The following is a 27,763-nucleotide window of genomic DNA, read 5'->3' as shown; positions in this document are numbered from 1 at the left end:
TTCCTGTATAGGACTAAGGTTTTAAAGAAAAGATAGGCAGGCTGAGCAAATCACCTTCTGAAGTCTATTAGAGTTGGGGTGCAGTCTGAGTGGTGGTATGTGTGTATGTGAGGGGAGAGGGAGGATGCTGGGAGACACGAGGGGGAATAAAGCAAGACAGTGGCCAGATAGGTTTTGTTCCCTGACCAAGTGTATGTTTGCCTTTGGTTAGACCCGGCCTGAAGCTTTCTGAAATAGTCATATGGAAAATCAGGCGCATCTGTCAACAGGAAGAACCTGGGTATATCTGGCTTCTAACCGTATATCCGCAGTGATCATATTTTATTATAGAGTCTCTCCTAGAATTCAGGGGCTACTTCAGAGGCTAACAGGTAGTTGAAAAGATGTTGCTGGTAGCCGAGATGGTGGGATTCTAAGGCATTCCCATCACCTGTGGGGTCAACAGAGTAGAATTCTTTCTCCTTATACATTTTCAAATGTGCACATATATTTCAATTCCTCATACATGTGATGTTACTATAAAAAAGTCAGGATCAAAAAACCCTAGAGGGAAGATTCCTCAGGCAGATGGCTTCCCCACTGAATCCAAAGCAAGAACATAGACTTCTAAAACAAACCTGATTATTTTTATTTGGCCCTTGACTTTTAGGCAGTGGTTCTTAAAGCTGGGTTCTGAGACCAGCCACATCAGCATCACTGGGAACTTGTTAGAAATGCAGGTTTTTTTTTTTTCTTGAGATAGGATTGTACTCTGTTGCCCAGGCTGGAGTGCAGTGGTAAGATCGATTAGCTCACAGCCTCCCATGTGATGGGACTGCAGGCACATACCACCATACCTGGCTAATTAAAAACTTTTTTTTTGGTAGGAAAAAAAAAAAGAAAAAAAGTCCTGCTATGTTGCCCAGGCTGGCGTCTAACTCCTGGCCTCAAGCAATCCTTCCCCCTCAGCCTGCCAAAACGCTGGGATTTACAGGGGTGAGCAACCTCTCCTGGCCAGAAATGCAAATTTTTAGGCTTCACCCTACAGCTGCTGAATCAGAAACTTTAGGGGTGAGACACAGGATTTTGTGTTTTACCATGTGCTCCAGGTCATTGTAATGCACAATAAAGTTTGAGAACCACTGCTCAACAGCAGTGAACTGACTCTTAAGCAAATTCATTAATTTATGCAGCATAAATTTACTGAGCATCTACTGTGTACTAGGCATAAGCATAGTGCTACCTTTAGGAGGGATATCAAAACATCTCGGGACCATGTGAACCATTTAGACATGTTGGGGGAGGTTAGGTAGCAGGTAGGGAAGAGAGTAAAATCGTGGATGTAAGAGGAAAAAGAGAAAGCTACACACCTAACCCTAAAACAATAATCATTTTACTGCGGCAGCTAAGCAGAAAGAGTGTAAATATAGAGGAAACAATTCTATTGAAGGAAGCAAGATTTCATGGTAATAATGAAAGAAACAAGATGATATGACTTTATAAATAGGTTTGTCGGGAAAATTATTGATGTTCTTTCCCCCTATCTTTTGTCTTGAAAATGGCTCTTTAATTTCATAAATATGTTATCCTGAAAAAATAAATCTGAGTGAGAAACTCACTGAGAGTTCTCCCTCTGCAAAATCTCATGACGCAAAGCAATTTGAGTGCAGATAAATGCTAAAGGGTGTGTTACACCAACACTCAGTTCCTTGATTCCTAGTATTTTCCTCACTTTCACAACTTCTTATCTGTAACAGTTGGGATCGAGACTAAGAAAATTTTTTTAGAATAAAAAAGTACAGTTTTGAGTTTTGTTAGTCAAATTAGGTGTCAGTTATCTTGAAAGAAAATGAGAAGACAGGAATATTATAACAGTAAATTCCACTAATGCTAAACTTTTTCATTTGTTTATAGCTTCTGAATTTCTTGTCTTGCTTAAAGATATTGCTCATCTGTCTTTTTTTTTTTTTTAAATTGTATTTGGGCTCTGGGGTACATGTGCACATCCTGCAGGATTGCGGCATAGGTATATACATGCCATGGTGGTTTGTTGTCTCCATCCCCCTCGCCCACCCCATTGCCTACATCAGGCATTTCTCCTGGTGTTATCCCTCCCCATCCTCCCCATACCCCTTGCTATCCCTCCCCCGCCTCCACCCCCTGACCTAGCCCTGTGAATGTTGTTTCCTTTCCTGTGCCCAAGTGTTCTCATTGTTCAACACCTGCCTATGATTGAAAATATTAGGTGTTTGGTTTTCTGTTCTTGTGTCAGTTTGCTGAGAATGATGGTTTCTAGATTCACCCATGTCTCTACAAAGGACCTGAACTTGACATTTTTTATGGCTGCATAGTATTCCATGGTGTATATATGCCACATTTTCTCTGTCCAGTCTATCGTCGATGGGCATTTGGGTTGCTTCCAGGTCTTCGCTATCATAAACAGCACTGCAATGAACATACATGTGCATGTGTCTTTATAATAGAATGATTTATAATCCTTTGGGTATATACCCAGTAATGGGATTGCTGGGTCAAATGGAATTTCTATTTCTAGATCCTTGAGGAATTGCCACACTGTCTTCCATAATGGTTGAACTAATTTACATTCCCACCAACAGTGTAAAAGTGTTCCTTTTTCTCCACATCCTCTCCAGCATCTGCTGTCTCCAGATTTTTTAATGATCACCATTCTAACTGGCGTGAAATGGTATCTCAATGTGGTTTTGATTTGCATCTCTCTGATAACCAGTGACGATGAGCATTTTTTCATATGTTTGTTGGCCGCATATTTGTCATCTCTTGAAAAGTGTCTGTTCATATCCTTTGCCCACTTTTGAATAGGTTTGTTTGCTTTTTTCTTGTAAATCTGCTTTAGTTCTTTGTAGATTCTGGATATTAGCCTTTTGTCTGATGGGTAGATTGCAAAAATTTTTTCCCATTCTGTTGGTTGCTGGTTCACTCTAATGATTGTTTCTTTTGCTGTGCAGAAGCTCCAAGTTTAATTAGATCCAATTTGTCCATTTTGGTTTTTGTTGCCATTGCTTTTGGTGTTTTAGTCATAAAGTCTTTGCCTGTGCCTATGTCCTAAATGGTGTTGCCTAGGTTTTCTTCTAGGGTTTTTATGGTGTTAGTTTTTATGTTTAAATCTTTAATCCATCTGGAGTTAATTTTTGTATAAGGTGTAAGGAAGAGGTCCAGTTTCAGCTTACTGCATATGGCTAGCCAGTTTTCCCAACACCATTTATTAAACAGGGAATTCTTTCCCCATTGCTTGTTTTTGTCCAGTTTGTCAAAGATCAGATGTTTGTAGATGTGTGGCATTGCTTGTGAGGCCTCTGTTCTGTTCCATTGGTCTATATCTCTGTTTTGGTATCAGTACCATGCTGTTTTGATTACTGCAGCCTTGTAATATAGTTTGAAGTCAGGTAGCATGATGACCCCAGCTTTGTTCTTTTTGCTTAGGATTGCCTTGGCTATGCAGGCTCTCTTTTGGTTCCATATGAAGTTTAAAGTGTTTTTTTCCAGTTCTGTGAAGAAGGTCAATGGTGGCTTGATTGGGATAGCAATGAATCTATAAATAACTTTGGGCAGTATGGCCAAATAACTTTGGCCATTTTCACAATACTGATTCTTCCTAACCAGGAGCATGGAATGTTTTTCCATCTGTTTGTATCCTCTCTTACTTCCTTGATCAGTGGTTTGTAGTTCTCCTTGAAGAGATCTTTTACATCCCTTGTAAGTTGCATTCCTAGGTATTTTATTCTCTTTGTAGCAATTATAAATGGGGGTTTGCTCATGATTTGGCTGTTTGTTTGTTATAGGTGTATAGGAATGCTTGTGATTTCTGCACAATGATTTTGTATCCCGAGACTTTGCCAAAGTTGCTTATCAGATTAAGGAGGTTTTGGGCTGAGATGATGGGGTCTTCCAAATATACAATCATGTTGTCTGCAAATAGGGACAATGTGACTTCTTCTTTTCCTAATTGAATGAAATTTATTTCTTTTTCTTGCCTAATTGCTCTGGCTAGAACTTCTAATACTATATTGAATAGGAGGGTGAGAGAGGGCATCCTTGTCTAGTGCCAGTTTTTAAAGGGAATGCTTCTAGTTTTTGCCCATTCAGTATGATATTGGCTGTGGGTTTGTGGTAAATAGCTTTTATTATTTTGAGATACGTTCCATTGATACCTAGTTTATCGAGAGTTTTTAGCATAAAGGGCTGTTGAATTTTGTCAAAGGCATTTTTCTGCATCTATTGAGATAATTATGTGGTTTTTGTCTTTGGTTCTGTTTATGTGGTGGATTACATTTAAAGACTTGCACATGTTGAACCAGCCTTGCATCCTGGGACGAAGCCTACTTGATCGTGGTGGATAAGCTTTTTGATGTGCTGTTGGATCCGGTTTGCCAGTATTTTATTGAAGATTTTTGCATCAGTGTTCATCATGGATGAACACTGTAGTTTTTTTAGTTGAGTCTCTGCCAGATTTTGGTATCAGGATGATGTTGGTCTCAAAGAAAGAGTTAGGGAGGATTCCCTCTTTTTTAATATTGCTTGAAATAGTTTCAACAGGAATGGTACCAGCTCCTCTTTGTACGTCTGGTAGAATTTGTCTGTGAAACCATCTGGACCTGGACTTTTTTTGGTTGGAGACTATTTATTCCGGCCTCAACTGCAGACCTTCTTCTTGGTCTATTCAGGGTTTCCACTTCTTCTTGACTTAGTCTTGGGAGTATTGCAGATGTCCAGGAATTTATCCATTTCTTCCAGATTTACTGGTTTATGTGCATAGAGCTGTTTGTAGTAATCTCTGATGGTAGTTTGTATTTCTGTGGAATTGGTGGTGATCTCCCCTTTACCATTTTTTATTGCATCTATTCAATTCTTCTCTTCTGTTAGTCTAGCTAGCAGTCTATTTTTTTGTTCTTTTCAAAAAATCAGCTCCTGCATTTATTGACTTTTTGAAGGATTTTTTTGTGTCTCTGTCTCCTTCAGTTCTGCTCTGATCATAGTTATTTCTTGTCTTCTGCTTGCTTTTGAGTTTTTTTTTTTTTATCTTGCTCCTCTAGCTCTTTCAATTTTGATGACAGGGTATTGATTTTAGATCTTTCCTTGTTTCTCATGTGGGCATTTATTGCTATAAATTTCCTTCTAGACACTGCTTTAAATGTGTCCCATGGGATCTGGTACATTGTGCCTTCATTCTCATTGGTTTCAAAGAACATCTTTATTTCTGCCTTCATTTCACTGTTTATCCATTTGTCATTCAGGAATAAGTTGTTCAGTTTCCATGTGATTATGCGATTTTGAGTACTTTCTTAATCCTGAGTTCTAATTGGATTACACTGTGCTCTGAGAGACTGTTTGTTATGATTTCTGTTCTCTTGCATTTGCTGAGGAGTGATTTACTTCCAATTATGTGGTCAATTTTGGAGTAAGTGCAAGATGGTGCTGAGAAGAATGTGTGTTCTGTGGATTGTCCTATAAATGTCTATTAGGTCTGCTTGGTTCAGATCTGTGTTCAAGTCCTGGATATCCTTGTTGAATTTGTCTTGTTGGTCGATCCAATATTGTCAGTGGAGTGTTAAAGTCTCCCACTATTATTGTGTGGGAGTCTAAATGTCTTTGTAGGTCATTAAGAACTTGCCTTATGTATCTGGGTGCTCCTGCGTGGGGTGCATATATGTTTGGGATCATTAGCTCTTCTTGTTGCATTGATCCTTTTACCATTATGTAATGCCCTTCTTTCTCTATTTTAATCTTTGTTGGTTTAAAGTCTGTTTTATCAGAGACTAGGATTGTTACCCCTGCTTTTGCTCTCCATTTGCTTGGTAAATCTTCTTCCATCCTTTTATTTTGACTCTATGTGAGTCTTTGCACGTGAGATGGGTCTCCTGAATATGGCACACCAATGGGTCTTGACTTTTTATCCAGTTTGCCAATCTGTGTCTTTTGATTGGGGAATTTAGGCCATTTACCTTCAACGTTAATATTGTTATGTTTGAATTCAATCCTAGCATTTTGTTACTGGCTGATTGTTTTGCCTGTTGGTTGACATGGTTTTTTCATTGAGTAGTTGTTCTTTACCATTTGGTATGTTTTTGCAGTGGCTGGGACTGGTTGTTCCCTGTTTAGTACTTCCTTCAGTAGCTCTTGGAAGGCAGGTCTTCCGAGAAGTGAAAGTGACGAAATCTCTCAGCAGTTGCTTGTCTGTAAAGGACTTTATTTCTCCTTCACTTAAAAAGCTTAGTTTGACCAGATATGAAATTCTGGATTGAAAATTCTTTTCTTTAAGGATGTTGAATATTGGCCCCCACGCCCTTCTAGCTTGCCGGGTTTCTGCCGAGAGATCTCCTGTGAGTCTGATGGGCTTCCCGTTCTGGGTGACTTGACCTTTCTTTCTGGCTGCCCTTAGGATTTTTTCCTCATTTCAACCCTGGTGAATCTGACAATTATGTGCCTTGGAGTTGCTCTTCTTGAGGAATATCTTTGTGGAATTCTCTATTTCCTGGATTTGAATGTTGGCCTGCCTTGTTAGGTTGGGAAAGTTCTCTTGGATAATATCTTGAAGAGTTTTCCAACTTGGAATCATTCTTCCCATCACATTCAGTATGCTGATCAAGCACAGATTAGGTCTTTTCACATAATCCCATATTTCTTGGAGGCTTTGTTCATTTTTTTTCCACTCTTTTTTTTCTCTAATCTTGCCTTGTTGTTTTATTTCATTTATTTGATCTTCTATCTATGATATCCTTTCTTCTGCTGGATCAATTCGGCTGCTGAAACTTGTGTATGCCTTGCAAAGTTCTCATGCTGTGTTTTTCAGCTCCATCAAGTTTTTTATGTTCTTCTCTAAGCTGATTATTCTAGTTAGCATTTCATCTAACCTTTTTTCAAGGTTCTTAGTTTCTTTTCATTGGGTTAGAACATGGTCTGTTAACTAAGAGAAGTTTGTTATTACCCACCTTCTGAAGCCTACTTCTGTCAATTGGTCAAACTCATTCTGTCTTTATTTGTTCCCTTGATGGTGAGGCGTTGTGATCCCTGGGAGGAGAAGAGGTGTTCTGTTCTTTGATGGTTTCATCCTTTTAGTGCTGTTTTTTTCCCATCTTTGTGGATTTATCTCCCTTTGATCTTTGAAGTTGGCGATTTTAGCTGGAGTCTCTGAGTGGACTTTTTTCTGTTGAGGTTGGGGCTATATCTTTTTTGGCCTGTAGAGGGCGTTGCTGGGCTCTCTGGCATTCAGTCAGGTTGTTGGTGGGTAGTCCTTCCCTGGAGTTTGCTTGCAGGTGAGATTGGCCCCGCCTTCCCCATGGTGTCTCTCCTTCCCCAGCTGGATCTTCCTGGTTGGGGTCAATCTGGTGTATTTGCTGCCAAGCTCTCTAGCGAGGGCTTCAGTTTGAGTTCTGTGGATGTGGGGCCTGCCAGGCCTTATTCTCTGTTTCCCAGCTTTCAACTCTGCCTCCCTCAGTAGGACGGTTTGTCCCACTGGCGTTAGTCCAAACTTTCTGCCCAGGTCCATGTGACAACTTGCCTCGCCCAGTGGGAGCCTCCGCTCAGATTTGCATTGACCACCCACGGTGCCCCACAGTCTGGCAGGGCTGTTGTGGACCATGAGTTGCAAGAGGGATGAGGTAAGCACAGGATCCGAATCAGAGCACCGAGGGGGTGAAGTCCCCCTGACCCTCCAAGCCGGCAGCATGTTTCAGGTGGGGATGCGCCCCCTGCCCCGTCTTCATTTGCCCCCCCGGGCAGCTCTCACCCTGCGGCTTCTTCCCTGGGCTATTTTCAAATACCCTATTAGTCCCACCAAAATGAACCCAGCACCTCATTTGGAATCGTGAAGTCTTCTAGCCCTCTGCGTCTCATTCGCTGGGAGCTGCTTTCCGGTGTTGCCTTCTCATGGCCATCTTGGCGCACTCTCCCACTAAACTTTCTAAAGCAAAAACCTATCCTTTAATTTTGAACACAAAAGATTGGCACACTACAAGCAAATAATCCTATAGGTTACTTATAGAAAAATGTACCATGGGGGAAAAAATGTCTAAATGGATTGTTTTAATGAGGAATTGGCATTTACAACTATGCAGAAATGTCTATTAGTTAGATTTTATTTATTCAGAATTTATAGCTGTTGAGACACTGTCCAGGCTTTCTGCTTTTGCAATGTTTAATAAAATGGGAACTAGTTATAAAAATTAACAGCATAAGCAAAATTTAAAATGGGGAAGAAACTTAATGTGCTTAATACAGCAAACTTTTCAAATAGTACTTGATTATATCTAATGTGTATTAAGAGAAAATTTCTTTGTAACTTGGAAACGAGAAAAGGGAATGACTGGAAATTCTTGCAAAGCAGTGCTGGGCTGACTTTCTATTGGTTAGGCTATTTTACAACTCAACAGAGGCAGAGGTTAACTTGCAGTTCTTGTCCACCAGAGATGCAAATAATTTCAGTCCAGTGGAAAAGGCAACCTCAATATTACAGTTTATTGCCCTGTTTGTTATTAACCAGTTTTGTATCTAACCCAACAATCTTATCCAAATATTCTTTTATAAATTAACTATAGATATCTAGCTGCTCAAATGTTCTTTGAACTGGCTTTAACACCTTAGTGGTTCATGTATTACAGAATTAGTTGAATATAATAATAGCATGTGTTCATTTTATATTTGCATGAGAGTTAATAATTTTGAGAATTATACTTTAAGGATAGTGGGCAATGGTGGCTTTTTTAAATTCATCAAAATAGCTCAGACGCTGTTGTTGTTTTAACTCTTAGCCATGAAATTGATTCTACAAAAGTATTCCAAATTTCTTTTTTTGTTTTTGAGATGGAGTTTCACTCTTGTTGCCCAGGCTGGAGTGTAATGGTGCCATCTTGGCTCACTGCAACCTCCGCCTCCAGGGTTCAAGCAATTCTCCTGCCTCAGCCTCCTAAATAGCTTGGATTATAGGCATGTGCCACCATGCCCAGCTAATTTTGTATTTTTAGTGGAGATGGGGTTTCTCCATGTTCGTCAGGCTGGTCTTGAACTCCTGACCTCAGGTGATACACGTGCCTCAGCCTCCCAAAGTGCTGGGATTACAGGTGTGAGCCACTGCACCCAGAGCCAATATTCCAAATTTCTATGTGCTACTATTCCTCCCCATTGGTATGAATTAATGAGGTTCTCTTGCCTCAATACCTAATGATCATCTGGATGTCACACTACGTGGCAGTGCCTGTGACGTGTTCTTTTGTTGTGGTGCCTAGAGTTTCATATACATTAAAAAACAACAGTGACAAATACATTCCTCAGTATAACCAAAATCACGAGAAAAACAGATTGTAGTAACAATAATAGAGATTACAACTATCATAGGAGAAAGAGAATTTCTAAAGTGCAATATTGTCAGGAAGCAGGAATAAAACCAGGCATGCACATTTTCCCAGTTCAGTTCTGAAATGCAAGCCAACATGCCAGCTGCTAAATGAAAACCAAGTCTTACTTAGCTGCTTCTGATGCTTCCCTCAGTTCTTCATCCAGTCTGCAGGAGCAAAAATTATTGGTGTGGAAAAGAAACAAAAAAGAAGCAAGCAGAGCATGAGACAGTCACTTAGCAAAGCAGAGCCAAACGAAAGTGGTGCATATGTGCTTTTCAAAACTGTCTTCAGGAGCACTGAGATGCACTCCTTCCATTAAATATGCTGTCATTTCCTCCCATTCAGTGTTTCTGTACATTGACTTTACAAATTCCTTCATAAAAAGTAAATATAAAAGTTGCAAAGGGATCAGAAACATGCTGGCTGAATCAAGCTGAAATCATCCATGTCAGTCTGGTGGGTACAGTTCAAGTTAGCTTGCAGGCTGGGCCAAGTCAGGGATGTATCTGGTTTAGTAGGTTTCAGTTGCAAATTAGGTTGACCTCAACAGCTTTACATACAAGACAAAGACGGGAAATGGCATACAAAAGACCGATACAGTGACCTTTGCTCTGGTAGCATGTTGAGGTCACCCACAAGTAAGACACTGGTGTACACACACAGGGTCCAGCATGAATAGGAAATCAGGATATTTTACCTCACACTTCTCTTATAAGATCTCTCTTCATCGTACCTTACGAGATAAAAAATGAGTGCCATAAGGAGAATGAGCAAACAGATGGAAAAAATGACAAGTAAATGATTTAAACGACAGTCAAATCATGAGAGAAAATGCCTATCCGAATATAGTCATGCACCATGTAATGCCATTTGGGTCAGTGATGGGCCACATACATGGTAGTGATCCCATAAATTAGAACACCATAATTGGTTGCTATCTTTTCCATGTTTAGATAAACAAATACTTACCATTGTGTTACAGCTTCCTGCGGTATTCATTACAGTAACATGCTGTACAGGTGTGTAGCCTAGGAGCAAAAGGTTATAGCAGATAGCCTAGGTGGTGTAGTGGGCTCTACCATCTAGGTTTAAGTCCACTCTATGATGTCTGCACAGTGATGAAATCACCTAAAGATGCACTTCTCAGAACATGTCCCTGTCATTAGGTGATGCATGACTGTAATAATAAAATTGGCATTTGGGAGAAATCTTATTTTCATTTGATAACTATTAATGTTTATGATTTATTAATATATGCAGTCAATCCTCATTATTTGCAGATTCTATATTTGTAAATTTGCCTTTTCACTAACATGTATTTGTAACCACAAAATCAATAAAAGGTACCTTTTGGGTCCCATGTCCATGGGCAGAGTGGCAAAAAATTGCAGTTGCCCAACGTGCACATTGCCACCTGGCCATGTGTGAGGCTCTGTCTTTTTGTTTCACACTGTGAACAAGTGACCTTCTCACAACCTATTTAGGGCTGTACTTTTCTCATTTTTGTATTTTTCGCTAGTGATCTTGCTGTTCAAATTAGCTTCCAAGCATAGTGCTGAAATACTGTCTAGTATTCCCAAGAGCAGGAAGGCTGTAACGTGCCTTATAAAAAAAAATAGATAAGCTTTGTTTAGGCACACGTTACAGTACTGCTGGCCATGAGTTCAATGTTCACAAATCAACAATATATACTAAGTCAGGTTCATTTAAACAGAAACACACATAAAACAAGGTTATATATTGACTGATTGATGAAAACATTGTGACCAGAGGTGTGCAGGAGCCTGTATTTTCCCTTGGAACATTAGTTCATTATTCACTGATGAAGTGTTTGCCGTGACTTTATAGAACATAATTGCCACAAATAATGAGAATCAACTGTAACAAATGATTATAAATTTCGTTCTAGGTTGGGCAAGTTTTTCTGTCATTTAAGCCCTTTGATGACAGGCTCCATCTCAGCTGAGGACTGGTCTTGTGAGTGGCTGAGATCAGATCCTTTGAATGTTGTTTAGTGACAAAAAGGAGCCATGGTTTGTATCTATTTGATATTTGCATAACATGAAATTGAGGCAATGAAGGTCAGTAACAGAAATGGCAGAAAGGACATCCCAAGTAGATGAATTACAGAAAACAGGAAAACACACAGACATGTGGGCAGCACATGCATGGTGGTAAATTTCTTCCTCCAAAAGAAAATTTTTCCAAATAGAACCCTTCCTGCTGAAGTAACTTTTCCCAAATGGAACCCTTGAACATTGATGTGTGCAGATGAATGAAAACTGTCCTGAGTATACTTAACGTCTCACTTGAACCTTCCCATATGATAGCCTCTAAAAGCAACATGTATAACAATAAATAAGACTCTGGATTGCAAACTGTGCTGGGAGGCTTTGCAAGTGCTTTGTGTACCCTTTGCATTCAATCCTCAGGACCACTCCATGAAATGCAACTTACTTCCCCACTGTACAGATGCTGAAGCTGAGACTCAGCAAATTTTAATAATTAATCATTTTAATAGGTGACTTGAAGTCTCAGAGACATCAAGAGGTAGCAGGGAAGGTTCAAATCTAAGTCTCTAAAGCTGATTCACTTTTCATTCTGTTGCCTCTGTCACACCATGGAAGTGTTACCGTGTTTACCTGGAAAGTGGTCAATGCTTAATTCCACAAGAAGAGAGACTGTCCTTGTCATCTTATAGAATGTGAATGCTCCCAGTTTTTCCTTTTTGTTTTTTTTACTCCATCACCCAGGCTGGAGTGCAGTGGTGTGATCTTGGCTCACTACAATCTCTGCATCCCAGGCTCAAGCAATCCTCCCCTTCAACCTCCTGGGTAGCTGGGACTAGAGGTGCATGCTACCACACCTGGCTAATTTAGTGTTTTTTCATAGAGAGGGTCTCACCATGCTGCCCAGGCTGGTCTTGAACTCCTGGACTCAAGCTATCCACCCTCCTCAGCCTCCCAAAGTGCTAAGATTATAGGCATGAACCATCACCCCCTACCTCCATACTTTTTAAATTTAAAGAGTAGAAGTGGGTTTTGAAGATGGAGTACACCTTTTTGAGGCAGCAGTCCAGAGCTATGAGTTGTGCTGGTTGTGGAAATGCTATTAAGCTAATGAGGGTAGAAGCCATTGTTAGAATCTTATGAACACTCCACTTAATTCAGCTGAGCCAACTGACCAGTGTAAGCCCAATCAGTATCCTGTGCTCATGCCTGTTATTGGTTATGTAGAAAAACCAAATGCATCTACTTCTGAGCTTTGAATTTCGAAGGATACTCTAAAAGGGGTAAATTAATCTACTAGAAAAGGACATGGGAATTTTGATTTCAGGCTGACCTGAATTTAAATTCCAGTTCCATCTCTTCCTGGTTCCTACTTACACTGTGCATAAGTAACTTCTTATTAAGTTTAACTTCTTATTAAGTTATCTCCCCTGCCTCTGTAAAACAGGGGTTTACTATAGGAGTCAAATAAATGATATAAATAGAACACTGCTATGCTTGGTATATCATAGATACACACTGCATGAAAATTCCTTGAGTTTCTAGACTGGGCCTTTTTAATTTCTTTTTTTTATTTTTTAAAGTGAGAGGACTCTTTTTTTGGAATCCCAAATAAGAGATACATTTTGCTATTCATTTTATGGAGGAAGATGAATGATACTTGCCTGTTTTCTTTGAGCTAATGGTTAAGTCCCTTTCCACTCAAATGAAATGAACAAAACTAGTGATTCAGATACAGTGGCAAAAAAAATAAAAAAAGGACACATAGAAAACAATCTTCTTTGCAACAACGTACCAGATACAAGTATTCATTCTCCAATATCCCTGCTTTAAAATCCCAGCTCCAAGTACTTATTTTGTTAAATTTCATCATAATTTTTGTAGCATCATCCTGAGACCTTCAGTACCCAAGCAGGATGCTGATGCTGATACTGCTTTCCCCTCTATTAAGCAAGGCAACCATTCCTCACTGCCCCACCCACCACTGGGCAAATGCCCTCTACCTAATCATGAAAAAAAAAAAAGGGGGGGTTTAGAAGAAACAGAGAAAGAATTATTTCTTTCTATTTTCGTAGGGTCATGGAGATAAATTACTTTGTGTAAAGAAATCCAAGCTATGCTAAGACCGTCTTGTCTGTGCAGAGCAGAGAGGCGGGGGCGGGGAGTGGGAATGACACAAGAAACTGATACACTGTTAACCAGTAGAGACAGTATACCAGTTAGCCAGTGTAACTGTTATTTTTTCCAAAGTGGTAGTAAAATTCAAGGTAAAAATGAACTATAATCAATAACCCCAGGAAAAGAGTATGTGAAAGAGGATCTGAAAGAACATAACAATTATCAATAGGTTATAGGAAAAAATTTTATTTATTGGAGGATATTTAATATCATTTTAAAAATAAGATAATGCAGAACTGACTTCTTTTCCAACCCACTTCTCCAAACATATACATATATATTTATATATATACAGGGCCTCACTCCCATTGCCCAGGCTGGAATACAGTGGCACGATCACAGCTCACTGTAGCCTTGACTCCACGGGCTCAGGTGATCCTCTCATCTCAGCCTCCTGAATAGCTAGACTACAGGCAAATGCCACCATGCCTGGCTAATTTTTGTATTTTTAGTAGAAACAGGGTTTTGCTATGTTGTCCAGGTTGACTGTAAATTCCTGGGCTCAACTAATTCCTCCACTTGGCCTCCCGAAGTGCTGGGATTACTGACATGAACTACCACACCCAGCCTCAACTTGTACTATTTCTTAACAAATCTCTGAAGCCGTCAGGACTTACTTGATGATGCTCTCTGGAATGTGAATGCAATCCATTGGGATCAGCCCACTGAGTTCTGATAAACTGTTGACATATTTAATTTTACTGCTGAATTTTGAACTAAAAAAAAAAAAGAAAAAATATATACCATTAGTCGCTACCTTATCCATTCTAAGACTATTGCCTTTTCTTGAAAATCCTGATAAACTTAACACCTTGGCCCAGCACTGTTACTAAGAGGGGTAACATTATTTGATGAGTTACAATGCGCCAGACACTGTTTTGTCCCTGGTGGTGGTAGTGTTTTGTTTTTTACATTTACTTTTAAATTGCCATGTAAAAATATGTAACATGATGTTTTGAAATATGTGTATGTTGTGGAATGGCTAGACTGAGCTAATTAACATATGTATTACTTTGCATGCTTTTTTTGATACTTAAATCTACTCTCTTAGCAGTTTTCTATGATGCTATACATTATGATTAGCTATGGTCACCGTGTTGTTCAATAGAGCTCTTGAATTTATGCCTCCTAACTGAAATTTCGTGCTCTTTGACCAACATCTCACTCCCAACCCCCAGCTTCTGATGACCACCATTCCACTCTCTATTTCTGTAAATTCAACGAGTCTTACTCTGTCACTCAGGCTGGAGTGCAATGGCACGATATTGGCTCACTGCAACCTCCTCCTGCTGGGTTCAAGCAATTCTCCTGCCTCAGGCTCCCGAGTAGCTGGGACTACAGGGCGTGACACCATGCCTGGCTAATTTTTTGTATTTTTAGTAGAGACGGGGTTTCACCATGTTGGTCAGGCTGGTCTTGAACTCCTGACCTCATGATCTGCCCGCCTTGGCCTCCCAAAGTGCTGGGATTATAGGCATGAGCCAGTGAGCACGGCCCAAGTTCAACTTTTTTAGATTCTACATGTAAGTGAGATCATGCAGTATTTGACTAAATGCTGTTTTAAGTGGTTTACGTACACGAATGCATGTATTTCTTATTACAGCCTAGTGAGGTAGATACTGTTATTATCCTCTTTCCAAATGGATACAGGGCAGTTAAGTGTTTGCCCAACGTCTCACCAGTAGTAAATGGCAGAGCCCTAACTTGGGCAGTCTGACTTTGGGGTTCAAGAGACCACACATTGTACAGCCTCCCAGTGGTTCCTGCTACTCTGAAGAGTCACTGCTTTATGGCTCATATGTCTCTGTTTACTTGTTTAAAAGAAACAGAAACCTTATTCATTCTTTCAGAATCTACCAAGTTTGACGATACTTTAAAAACATGTAAACTCATTTATCTTTATTTTTTAAAAATTGTGTTTTTTTAAAGTTTTAGGTTGAACGTTTATTCTAGATGAACCAACATTCAAAAATATGTTCCAATAATTGGATTTAAATTACTAGCAACTTTCATCTAAATGTGTTTGTTTTTGATATGTGTAAATGCACAGAAAGCAACTTGAAAGGATACCAATGAAACTGATAAAATAATTTGCCTCTGGGGATAGGGATTAGGAATAGGAACAAGTAATTGTTAAAGGAAGAACTTGGTCTTGCCTGTAATGATAGGATGCATTTCTGAAGAATGCATTTTATTATTACTTGTGTCATTCCAAACTAATTTTAAAAATCTATCATTCCACTTGAAAGAGAACTTGATCAAGGGTCTAACAGTTTTGAATGTTTCAAATGAAACGGGCTTTTCAGTCTGCTGGGATCTTGCTTAGCTGTCTGCCATCTGTACTGCCTTGTGTTTAACTACTATGCATTCTAGTAAGAAGCTTATTTGAGGTGTTTCTTCTATCCGTCTATCGTTAATACTTTACTTGCAATTTTGAGTGGTGACTTGTGAACAACCTTCCTCTCCATACAGGCCTTCCTGTAGTTTCTGGCCTTCCTGATAAGTCTTGGGTCAACACACATTACCGGTGATATGCTACATTAAACCTTTTTCTTCCTGTGGAGCTGTTGAGCTAAATTCAGGTTTTGATAAAAGACTGAGTGGGTAACTGAGAGGGAGAAGAAGTCATGCAAAGGAAAAACCTCTGGCTCCAGTGTTAACATTCACAGGAATTTTGCAGTTCCTGAACATGCCATGCTCTGTCCTTATTGATGTATTTGTACCTGCCGTTTTGTCTTCCTGTTTCTTCAACCTGGATTGTTCTTCTCCTTAATTTCAGCTGGCCAATCCTATTAGTCCTTCAAAACTCACCTTGAGGGAAGGCTGCTTTCTGTAAAGCCTCTCTTGATGCTAATTATCAGCTTTCGCTCTCTACAAGGTATACCCCCAAACTCACCCCCACCTTGAGTCATCACTTCCCCAAAGTACAATTGTATCCTGTATTGTAATTGTTTACTTGTCTGCCCATGTCTGCTACAGGCTTTGAGCTCCTTAAGTACAGCAATCTAGCTATGTGATTTCCCAATCCAGACAAATTACTCATTTTTTCCCACAACTTTTATTTTACTTTCAGGGGTACATGTGCAGGTTTTTATGTGGGCAAAGTGCATGTCACAGTGGTTTGATGTACAGATTATTTTGTTTCCTAGTTAATGAGCATAGTACCTGACACGCAGTTTTTGATCCTCACTCTCCTCCACTCTCCACCCTCTAGTAGGCCTTGGTGTCTGCAGTATAGTCAGTGTTGTGCGAACATGCAGTATTTGGCTTTCTTAGGATAACTCACTTAGAATAATGACCTTCAGCTATATCCATGTTGTTGCAAAGGACATGATTTAGTTCTTCTTTATGGCTGTGTAGTATTCCATAGTGTATATGTACTGCATTTGCTTTATCCAGTTCACTGTTAATGGACATCTACGTTGATTCCATGTCATTGCTATTGTGAATAGTGCTGCGATAAACATACGGGTGAATATGTATTTATGGTGGAATGATTTATATTCCTCTGGGTATTTACCCAGTAATGGGATTGCTGGGTCAAATGGTAGTTCTGCTTTAAGTTCTTTGAGAAATCCCCAAACTGCCAATAACTCATTGTTTAAAATGAACTTGCCATATACCTCTACCATAGATAGAGGTCTTTTTCAGCAGTGAAAAGACCTATAATACATTTTAGTGGTCTCTTCTTTCAATCTACAAGTTTCTAACACTGATGTAAATTGATTCAAAGGAGGTTCTTTAAAGAGGCTCCTACTTGATGAAATTGTAGAATACAATTATTAAGTACTTGATATAGGTTTTCCTTAGAATTGGGCAGACAATTGGGTTCAAAGCCTGCGTCTATCATTTATAGGCAGTGTCACCCTAGACCTGAGGTTGGTAAATGATAGCCCATGGCTGAAGCCTGCTTGCTATCAGTTTTTTATTTTTTCTTTAGAAACTAGGACTCACTCTGTCACCCAAGCTGGAGTGCAGTGGTGTGATCATAGCCCCCTACAGCCTTGAACTCCTGGGCTTGGGTGGTCCTCCTGCTTCAGGCTCTGGAGTAGCTAGGACTACAGGCACATGCTACAGTGCCGAGCTAAATTTTAAAACAAATTTTCCAGAAACAGGGTCTCCCTATTGTTGCTCAGGCTGATCTTGAACTTCTTGTGTCAAGCAATCCTCCTGCTTCAGCTTCCTGAGTAGCTGAAATTACAGGCACAAGCCTGTCTGATTTTTACAGTCCTTGAGTGAAGAATGATTTTGGGTTTTTAAGTGGTTAAAAAAAATAAAAATAAAAATACTTTATGATGTTGGCTAGGTTTATGGCTCACACCTGTAGTCCCAGCACTTTGGGAAGCCAAGGCAAGAAGATCACTTGAGGTCAAGAGTCCAAGACCAGCCTGGCCAACATGGCAAAACCCCATCTCTACTAAAAATACAAAAATTATCTGGGTGTGGTGGCACATGCCTGTCAAGAGGCTGAGGCAGGAGAATTGTTTGAACATAGGAGGCAAAGACTGCAGTGAGCCAAGATCATGCCACTGCTCTCCAGCCTGGGTGACAGAGCGAGATTCCATCTCAAAAATATATATATTTTTTATAATGTAAAAATCATAGGAAATTCAATTCCGATGTTCATAAATAAAGTTTCATCAAGGCTGGGCGTGGTAGCTCATGCCTTTAACCCCAGCTCTTTGGGAGGCCGAGGTGAGAGGATCACCTGAGCTCAAGAGTTCAAGACCAGCCTGGGAAACATGGCAAACCCTGTCTCTGCCAAAACTACAAAAACTTAGCCAGGCATGGTGGTACACATCTGTGGTCCCAGCTACTTGGGAGGCTTAGATGGGAGAATTGTTTGAGCCTGGGAGGCAGAGGTTGCAGTAAGCCAAGACTGTACCATAGCACTCCAGCCTGGGCAACAGAGTGAGACTGTGTCTCAGGAAAAAAAAAAAAAAAAAAAAGTTTTATCAGTACATAGCCACTTACTTGTTTGCATGTTACCTATGGCTGCTTTTGCTGTATAATGGCAGAGTTGAGTAGTTGTGACTGGATCATAGAGCCAGTGAAGCCTAAACTATTTACTATTTGGACCTTTGTAAATGATGTTTGCTGGCTCCTGCTTTAGACAATTTATGTGACCTCCCTGAACCTCAGAAGTTTTTCCCATACAATGGAAATAGTCAACAGTATCTGTTTCAGGCTGAGTATGGTTGCTCATGCCTGTAATCTCAGCACTTTGGGCCAAGGCAGGCAGATTGCTTGAGCCTAGGAGTTTGACACCAGTTTGAGCAACATAATGAGACCCTGTCTCTACAAAAAAAAAAAAAAAAAAATTTAGCTGGGTGTGTTGGCACACTCCCAGCTACTAGGGAGGCTAAGATGGGAGGATTGCTTGATTCCAGGAGTTTGAGGCTGCAGTGAGCCATGATTGTGCCACTCCACTCTAGCCTGGGTGACTCAGGGAGACCTTGTCTCAAAACAAAAACAAAACAAACAAAAAAGTATCTACTTCAGAGGACTGTCATTAGGTTAAATGAGATCATGCAAATAAGCACTCAATAAATATAAGCCATTATTAGTCATAATTTACCACAACACTATTGCTATAATTTTATTGCTACTGTTGTCATTGTTATCTTGAAGCTCCCTTCAATAGGTAGTGTTGAATTATAATAATTTTCAATATCCTTACCGTAACAAATGTTTTCTTGTTAAACTAAATTTGGCTTGAGGCTTTCTCTGTACTTAGAGTTCCTAGGTAGCAAACTGCAACCTAACATACTATGTAAATAAAATTCCAACCTAACTTATGAGTATATTTTTGCAAAAACTAGCTGTCTCAGCCGATCAAGGCAGCTGGGCTTCAGCAATCACAGGTTGCCAAATGATCAGACCATGACCATATAAGGCAAAAGCTTCATCACACTGTACCCAAATAAGGTAACTGCTGAGCTGTAACCAATCAAGCTATTTCTATATATTGTCTTGTTTTTCTCTGGACAAATGCTGTCTGCTCACTTTGCTGGGTGGAGCTCTCTGAACCTCTCCTGGTTCTAAGTGATGCTGGATTCATAAATCATTTTTTGCTCAAATAAACTGATTAATTTGTCTAAAGTTTATCTTTTAACATTACTTAATCAAGAAAATTTTTTTTATAATTATAAGAGCTGAATTATTAAACAATGTTTAATAATTATTAAACATTGATGAATCAGTAACAATGCTAATGTTTACTTTTCTAGCCATTAAACTTTTTAAAAGCTTATCAGCATACATTGATTCCTACTCTCTAGTTAAAGCATGTTCTGAAATTATTAAAAGAAGTAGCTCTTTGTATACCTTAAATAGGTCTTTATATATATATATATATATTTTTTTTTTTAGATAGAGTCTTACTCTGTTACCCAGGCTGGAGTCCATTGGCATGATCTTGCCTCACTGTAACTGCCACCTCCCTGGTTCAAGCGATTCTCCTGCCTTAGCCTCCCTAGTAGCTGGGACTACAGGCATGCCACCACTATGCCTGGCTAATTTTTTGTGTTTTTAGTAGATATGGGGTTTCATCATGTTGCCCAGGCTGGTCTCAAACTTCTGACCTCAAGTGATCTGCCTGCCTCCTCAAGTGCTGGGATTATAGGCGTGAGCCACCCCGCCTGATTGGTCATGATATGTTTAAAAGCAATTTAACATAGTATGGTAAACAGCTACCACTGCCACAGGGAAATGAGGGTGAATCCTGCTACTCGGTCATTGGAAGTGGGGAATAAGAATAATAAATAAACATAAGTAAATACTGAACAAGAAAGGTAGAATTTGGAAGCTACAGTAAAATATATGTACAAAAAAAAAGGATTTTAAAGTTGTTTTCTCTAGAAGCGAAGTTATTAGAATTTTTAAAAGAAATTCATTAATAATTTTAAGATGGGAAAATTTCCATTAATCTAATCTGTACCCTGATGGTGGGCAAGATTTTATTCTGTTTTTAAAGCTATCTAGAAAATAAATATTATTCCTTTCATTTAACTATTAGAAGTCTTGCTATATTATGAACCATATCTTATTTTACTTTGCATCCCCAAGATGTAAGGTTATATAGAACCTAATATAAAATAAGTGACAAATAAATATTCACTGAATCGAAACCAAGACTCCTCATGGGTGATCAAAACACAGCTCTCAAAATGGCTCCCAGACTCTATGTAACTTTGATAGTTATACAAACATTGTGTAGGTCTGTTCAGAAGAAATGGAACAACTAAGACTTGATATGGCCTCTGTTTCTGCCTTTGATTCATCTTTATTTTTCATTGTCATGTTACCATACCTTTTTTATTCTCTACATAACAACACATCACTTTAAATGTATTACCTATTCCCCTTTCTAATATGGCATGAAAATCTCACTTCATCTTTGTGTTTACAGCAAGCAATTTAGAGGTCATGCCTTATAATGATCTGGGGGAAACAGTCATCATGAAAACATTCTCTCTCTTAATTAGGGACTCTCAATGAGTTACTAGTCCAAAGTAACTTTCCAGGAAAGGCAGAGACAAATATATTTCCCTGGGTACTGTTACTTTCTGAATTATTTTTAGGACAATGAGTACATATTTTTAAAATCTACTAGCAGTACTTGTACTTTATGACAATAATAACTATACCTTATAAAAGGTCGTGTCACAGCAAGGATGGTTCTGATGAACCAAGATGGATGAACAATGATGAATGATTTCAAATTCTTCCGCAACCTATTTTGAAAAAAGAAGAAATACATTACTCTTATCCCATTTTCAGTGGGAATTAAACATAAAACATATTCCTAAATATAAATATATATAATTTAGGCCAGGCATGGTGGCTTATGCCTATAATCCCAGCACTTTGGGAGGCCAAGGTGGGCGAATCACCTGAGGTCAGGAGTTTCAGACCAGCCTGGCCAACATGTTGAAATCCTGTCTCTACTAAAAATAATTTTAAAACAATTAGCTGGCACCTATAGTCCTGGCTACTCAAGGGGCTGAGCGAGGAGAATCGCTTGAAACTTGAACCCAGGAGGTGGAGGTTGCAGTGAGCTGAGATCACACCACTGCACTCTAGCCTGGGCGACAATGAGACTCCAACTAAAAAAAAAAAAAAAAAGTATATATATATATATAAATTTTATGGAGTTTTATGCAAGTTACCTGGTGGGAATATATAGAATGGCCATAATTAAGGACAAGAATGATTTTTGAGACATAATTTGAAACTTGTATGATTTGAACCTCATTTTCTTGTAGAAATAAATGTAAAATAGAATGGTTGTGTTCTTAGAGTGCATACATCTAGTGGCTAACTTGAACTGACAGCGAATGTCGAAATAAGAGCACAATGGTTCTCCAAATCACAATAGTCCCAGTTCACATAAATGGCAGCAAGGTCACATGATACCACTAAAGAATCAGGGTTATTTTGGTTTATCAGCTCAAGTTGCACCTTCCTGTGGCAACAGCACATGCATAGTTTAAAACAGACTTGGTCTGCCAGGTTTGAATTACATTTAATAAAATCTAGGGGGGAATTGCTTTATTTCAACTTTCGGGCATCAAATCACACTTTTATTAATATTACTGTAATTATTGTTTTAAATACACATAACTCAATGTTCCTAAAATGTGATTGCATTTTTAGTAGACTAAAAGAGAATACAATATGGTCACTATTGAGGAAGTCAAAATAGTGATTAAATAATAGAGCCCACATACCGTCTGTCAATCATCTGGTAGCATTTTTTCATCCAGCCGAGCCCTGGCATCTTCCGTCTTGGGGTTGCACCATTCAAGTACACAATCATATAGTCTTCAGCAACCATCAACTCTAAAGTACTTATTACATATCTGATCACAGGAAGGAAGAGGAATGTTTTCAGTTCCCACATAAAATATTTCATCTGACTGACACCATAATTACATAACATTAAGAGTACAGGGTGTATGAAATTTAAGAATGGTTGTGCCCATTACCTCTTTACCTTGGGAAGAATACACTGCCTAAGAGCATTCCTCTGAGAGTATTACTCATTTATTGGTATGGTTACCTAGTTTTTAAATGTAAGTACACTAGAAAAATGTATGGGTTAGAAAGAATCCTGACTTTCAAAAATGTCAACAATGTTATCAAATATTAAGGGTAACTCAGGTTAGATAAGGGCAGATATAAATGAAGTCAGGTTATAGTCAGTCTTAGCTGAAGAAGAACATGTATCAAGGAACAAAAATAATACTTTGCCCAAAGGAAATGTTACACAATTTTAAAATACAAGCAAAATTCTGTTCATTTTGTTTTTAGTCTATTCTACCGACAAGAGCCCCTTTAAATGTTTTAGCCCCTTGAGCAACATTCTTTGACAGAGACCTTACTGACTTTTGATTGAAGACTTAGAATATTCTACATCATCTATCTTCTTTAATTAAAGATGCTCTATCTGCCATTACATGCCACAGACATTAACTCAAAGCACTTTGTTGTAAGTATCACTCACAGGAAAAGATTTTCCATGACATAGTGGTAATCCGCCCGACTGCTGTCTGGCAGAAAACAGGCGGCAAACACAATGATGGCATTTAGACCGTCCCCATAGTATCCTGGGGGACAAACAAAAAGACATTTGTAACCAATTGAAAGCTCTTAACAAGGTAATATCTGACCTAATGGATAAATCTGAAGCCTTGGCAAGTATGTCTTTGTGGATATATTAGCTACATGAAATGGGGATTCACCGTAGGCCTGTAGGTATATACACATATAGTTATCTTTCAGTGGTTAACATCTATGTTTTACAGAGTGTTAAATATACAGTGCAATTATATTTGCATATGTAGGCTATTCATATATTATGGATGATTATATGTATTGTACATAGTTGTAAAGAGGGTGTGTAAATATTCAACATAACAAAATGAGAGGGCAAGACTGATTTATGAATGTCTGATTTCTATAATACTAATATATAGGTACTTATACAGACTGCTTTCTTCTGATGGCTAAGAAAGATATTCTGTTTGATCCTCCTTAGTTCTTTTTAGTTTTAGACACTGATTAATTTTAAGGGAGAATTTAGCCACTAAACAGCAATGTAATCTCTGACTCACACACTCCAGTGATCAAATACTAGTGAGCAGACAAGGAAAACATTTTTATTTTGATTTTGAGGCCTGTAGTGCCCCTGGAATCAACAGACAGTGTAAGAACCCATGAAAAGTTCTAGCCTGGCCTTGTTCTGTCCAATATGTTACTGCCAGGTAATTGCCAGTGGGTATTTAGAGTTCTGAAAAAAACTAACACATTGGGTTCTGGGAGGACTAGATCAGGCTTAAGCATATGTATTTTAGGCCAGGCGTGGTGGCTTATGCCTATAATTCCAGCACTTTGGGAGGCCAAGGTGGGCGAACCACCTGAGGTCAGGAGAAGCATATGTCCCATCCACTAAAAATTAGCTAGGCGTGGTGGCACCTGCCTGTAATCCCAGCTATTTGGGAGGCTGAGGCAGGAGAATGGCTTAAGCCTGGGAGGTAGAGGTTGCAGTGAGCCAAGATCACGCCACTGGCCTCCAGCCTGGGTGACAGAGCAAGATTCTGGCTCAATCAAACAAAACAACGCAAAAACAACAAATCTATATACAGCCCACATTTTACTGCCATGTAATCATCCAGTGAGTATTTAGAGTTCTGAAAAAACTAACACATTGGGTTCTGTTAAGGGGCTAGATTCTGAATTCTGTGAAGAGGAAGAAAACTTCCTCTTGTAAGAGGAGGAAAACTAAAAATGGGTCTGGCTAAATTACATTTCAGTCGTATCAAATTCTGTACTTGCTGGAAAATCTGATAATTGCCTCCTAGTAACATGGGACAGAGGAGTAGAGGTGCTACCTCCAGGTGGTGCTGAGAAAATAGCAGGTGGGAAAAGCAGGAAGTGTGGCCATTGAAACTCCAGGGGTCAAAGAACATGTAGATGCATTTCAGGACACCATTCCCCATCTTTTGAAAGCTCCGGCATCATTTTGGAACTGCCCTGTCTTTTAAGCAAGCTTACCATTTCCCACAATTTCTTTTAAACTCACAGCAGGTGTCAGTCAGACCCCCACAGGTAGTTATACGGAATGTCATGTGTCTTTCCCACTTAAAAAGGGAAGCAATGCCTGAATTTTTATTTTTTAGTATCCCTGTCTAAACAACTGCAATTTATATCATATAGTTTTGGACTGTAGAATCATTAAATAGAGATTTCCTCCAAGCTTTGTGTAGGAAGACAGGACGTACACTTAAGCCTGGTTCAGTCCTCCCAGAAATCAATGTGTTAGTTTTTTCAGAACTCTAAATACCTACTAGTGATTACATGGCAGTAAAGTATTGGCTGTGAATAGATCTGGGTGGAGTTAATTAACTCTTGAAAGCAGTTTAATAAGATGTTTTCTGTAAGAGAATGTGACTCTACTGCAAAAAAAGATGGGGGAGGAGAGTAATACTGACCAAAAATATACCCAATTATGGGCGTGTGTGTATTACTAACTTGAGGTAGTTGTATACAATATTTATACTACATGTGGTGATACCATATTGTTGTATACAGTATTTATACTACATATCTTAGAAGATGCTACCTATGTATGTCTTCAACTCATGTAACACGTTTGTGAAAGAGCAACGTAGGAGCTTCTCTGTGAATGTTTTTGCTTTAGTTCCGTCTTTTCCAATATGCAAAAAATGCAAGATGAAGGAAAATGGCAGAAGGAGATATGTTTTAATACAAGAATTGCTTGTTAAAACAAACAATTTCACTTCTGAAGAATGGATAACTAAATGGAAATCCACAAAGGATATGGTGGCTTAGCTATCCTAATCCTCACATCACAAAGATAAACAGTTCATCCTCAGCACGATGAAAAAACAAAAGTTCATTAAAAGAGACAATAGACATAATGAATCCAACTTAAACGCAAGTAAGAAAGCATCCTTTCAAAAGTGTCTTTCTAAATGTAGCCATCTGGCTCCAGAGTGTTACTGTAATTTCACGGTCATGACTGCTCAGTCACTTTGATTTCTTTAATGCCAGAGAACTTCTAAGAAATTTTTTTGAAAGGAAAGACTGAGGTTTGTAAACAGTACTTGAGACGTCATTTTAAATGGCAGTTCAGCTCACTGTGTAAATGTGGTCTGCCCTTTGAATGTTGTAGCAGCATGTTCATCTGAGTTCATTCAGCTAAAGGAACACTGTGGGATCCGCTTACTGCTTCATGATCGCTGTCTAAGAAATGTCTCAATATGAAAAGTACTGAAATTTAGAAATGAAAATGGCTATTTGTACTTTTTGGTAGAGGATTTTTAAGAAGGGAAGAAGAGCCAAAAAGAGAAGGAAGAAAATAGGAGGAGAGGAGATAATTGAAGGAGGGAAATAAAAAGATTTCCACAGAAAAATTTTCCTCCTAAATCAAGAGCCAGTGCTTGGGAGATATTTCAGATAATACCTTAACTTTTCTATAGCTGCTTCCTGCTAAAAAAAAATTAAAGTTAAAAAATCAGATAATGCTATAATAGCAGGCAAAGTGCAATAACTAGAATTCGTAGGATCGTTTACTTTTTGCCCCTCCCAAATACCTTGGAGGGGGTCCAATTTCTATTTCCTCTCAATTTCTATTCTCAAGTATGCAGCTTATGCAAGTCAAGTATCCTGTTGGCAACAGCGTAATTCATTTGAAGTCTGGTTTTAAAACATTTATTTCATTAGACTCTTTTCCCAATAAAGGTGAGGTGAATTCAGGGTTTATATGCTGGGTAGGGTGCCTGAGCAACCCCACCGGGTGTCTCCTGAGACCCTCTGAAGCCAGGACGCAAACCTTACCTGAGTGACACAGGCATGAAAGGGATGTAACACAAGTTTGCTGGCCGGCAAATGGAATGGAGACAGAGGAAAGATGTCACAGTCGCAATCAAAACACACACACACACACACACACACACACACACACACACACACCAGCCAGTGACTCTTCTCCTCATTATTTCCAGGGTCATTTGTCCAGCAAGAATGCAGAGAAGGTTACCTGAATCTCCTATAATGAAATAAGAGAAGTAAAAAAAAAAAAAAAGGAAAGAAAGAAAGGAAACTCCTTGTTAACATTATTTGGGGTGACTGTTCTCCATTATTTAAATGGGTTTCACTGCTCCAAGTTAAAAAAAAAAGCCTCAGAGGGACCCCATATTGTTGGCTGAGCAAAACCATCCAAATCCGTCTTTATTTTATTTATGCAGATGGCAGAGATATTGTTCATGGGCTCAGTGAAGTCATTGAGGTCCAGAGAAGGTAAGTAATGTACTAAGGTCAGAGACTAGTAAGTGGCAGAGATGAGTTTTGAGCCTCATTCTTCTACATTGTATGCAGGGCCTCTGGCAATAGCTCTTATCAAGGTCGCCAATGCTGAAGACTGAATTATTTATTCAAATATTGCCATCATGCCACCGGGATTCTCAACAGGTGGGACACTTGGCAGGGCCTGGCTTTGGGGCTAACTTCTGCAGCTCTTTTGATTGCCCTACCTTACGGTTTTCATCATAGAATGCTGTGCAGCTGGCACTTCTTTTTGGCCTGAAGGAGAAAACTTCCTCACAGCAAAATGCCAAGCAGCAAACAAGATTCATGTTCACTGTGAAGTGACTGCTGCTTTTTAAATGCTCGTCAGAAGCCAGAAGGACAAAGTCAGTAGGTTGGTAAGTAAGGAGTTTTCTCATCATTGTGGTCTAAGAGAGTGGTGTAAACTCCCAGTGTGGAAGACAAAGCTTTGGTAAATGCAGAAGTAACATCCGAAGTATCTTTACCTACAGAGCACAGAAGCCGGTCAGGGTGTAGGAAAAGGTGGTATCTCGCTAAAGTTCTGGATGGGTGCAGCCAGGGGCACGTTTCATGCAGGCCAGTGCCTGGAGAGGGCCGAGGCAGGGCTGGGGAGAGGGGAGGTGGCCTTCTCTTCAAAACAAATCGGACAGTCACACAGACAAAAACTGAGCTTGCAACACAGAATGGAGAAGAGCAAATGCCAAAGGGAGGAGGTGGCAGGGACAGAGAGCACAGCAAACCAGGTTAGCCCTGAGGCCTCAGGTGAATTGTTACAAAGACTGTGACAGGCAGAAGCAGTGTCATTTTCTGACCATCAGTACTCTGATGATATTCACTCTCTCCTGATTTGGACAACAGACTGATGGGCTTGAC

The 27,763-nt window shown here is 39.3% G+C and overlaps 1 protein-coding gene across 21 annotated transcripts in view; it reads right to left on the bottom strand.

Annotated features, from left to right (window-relative positions):
* Window positions 1-27,763, bottom strand: part of PRUNE2 (prune homolog 2 with BCH domain) — a 296,117-nt gene that overhangs the window by 9,386 nt on the left and 258,968 nt on the right. For 4 of the 21 annotated variants that reach the window (XM_017972843.4, XM_054254600.2, XM_035301867.3 and 1 more), the window contains exons 13-17: window positions 23,046-23,148; window positions 22,270-22,401; window positions 21,187-21,273; window positions 14,155-14,253; window positions 10,048-10,083 (exon numbers count right to left, since the gene is read on the bottom strand). In XM_017972843.4, the coding sequence (XP_017828332.4) occupies window positions 10,048-10,083; window positions 14,155-14,253; window positions 21,187-21,273; window positions 22,270-22,401; window positions 23,046-23,148 (457 nt within the window). Of the gene's footprint in view, window positions 1-9,475; window positions 9,515-10,047; window positions 10,084-14,154; window positions 14,254-21,186; window positions 21,274-22,269; window positions 22,402-23,045; window positions 23,149-26,255; window positions 26,613-27,763 lie in introns of those variants that run through there. The other 17 variants (XM_054254599.2, XM_017972864.4, XM_078366151.1 and 14 more) reach the window with 8 other exon arrangements.

The sequence above is a fragment of the Callithrix jacchus genome, chromosome 1 (assembly GCF_049354715.1).
Source record: "Callithrix jacchus isolate 240 chromosome 1, calJac240_pri, whole genome shotgun sequence".
NCBI lineage: Eukaryota > Metazoa > Chordata > Mammalia > Primates > Cebidae > Callithrix > Callithrix jacchus.
This window is presented reverse-complemented; position numbering and strand designations above follow the sequence as displayed.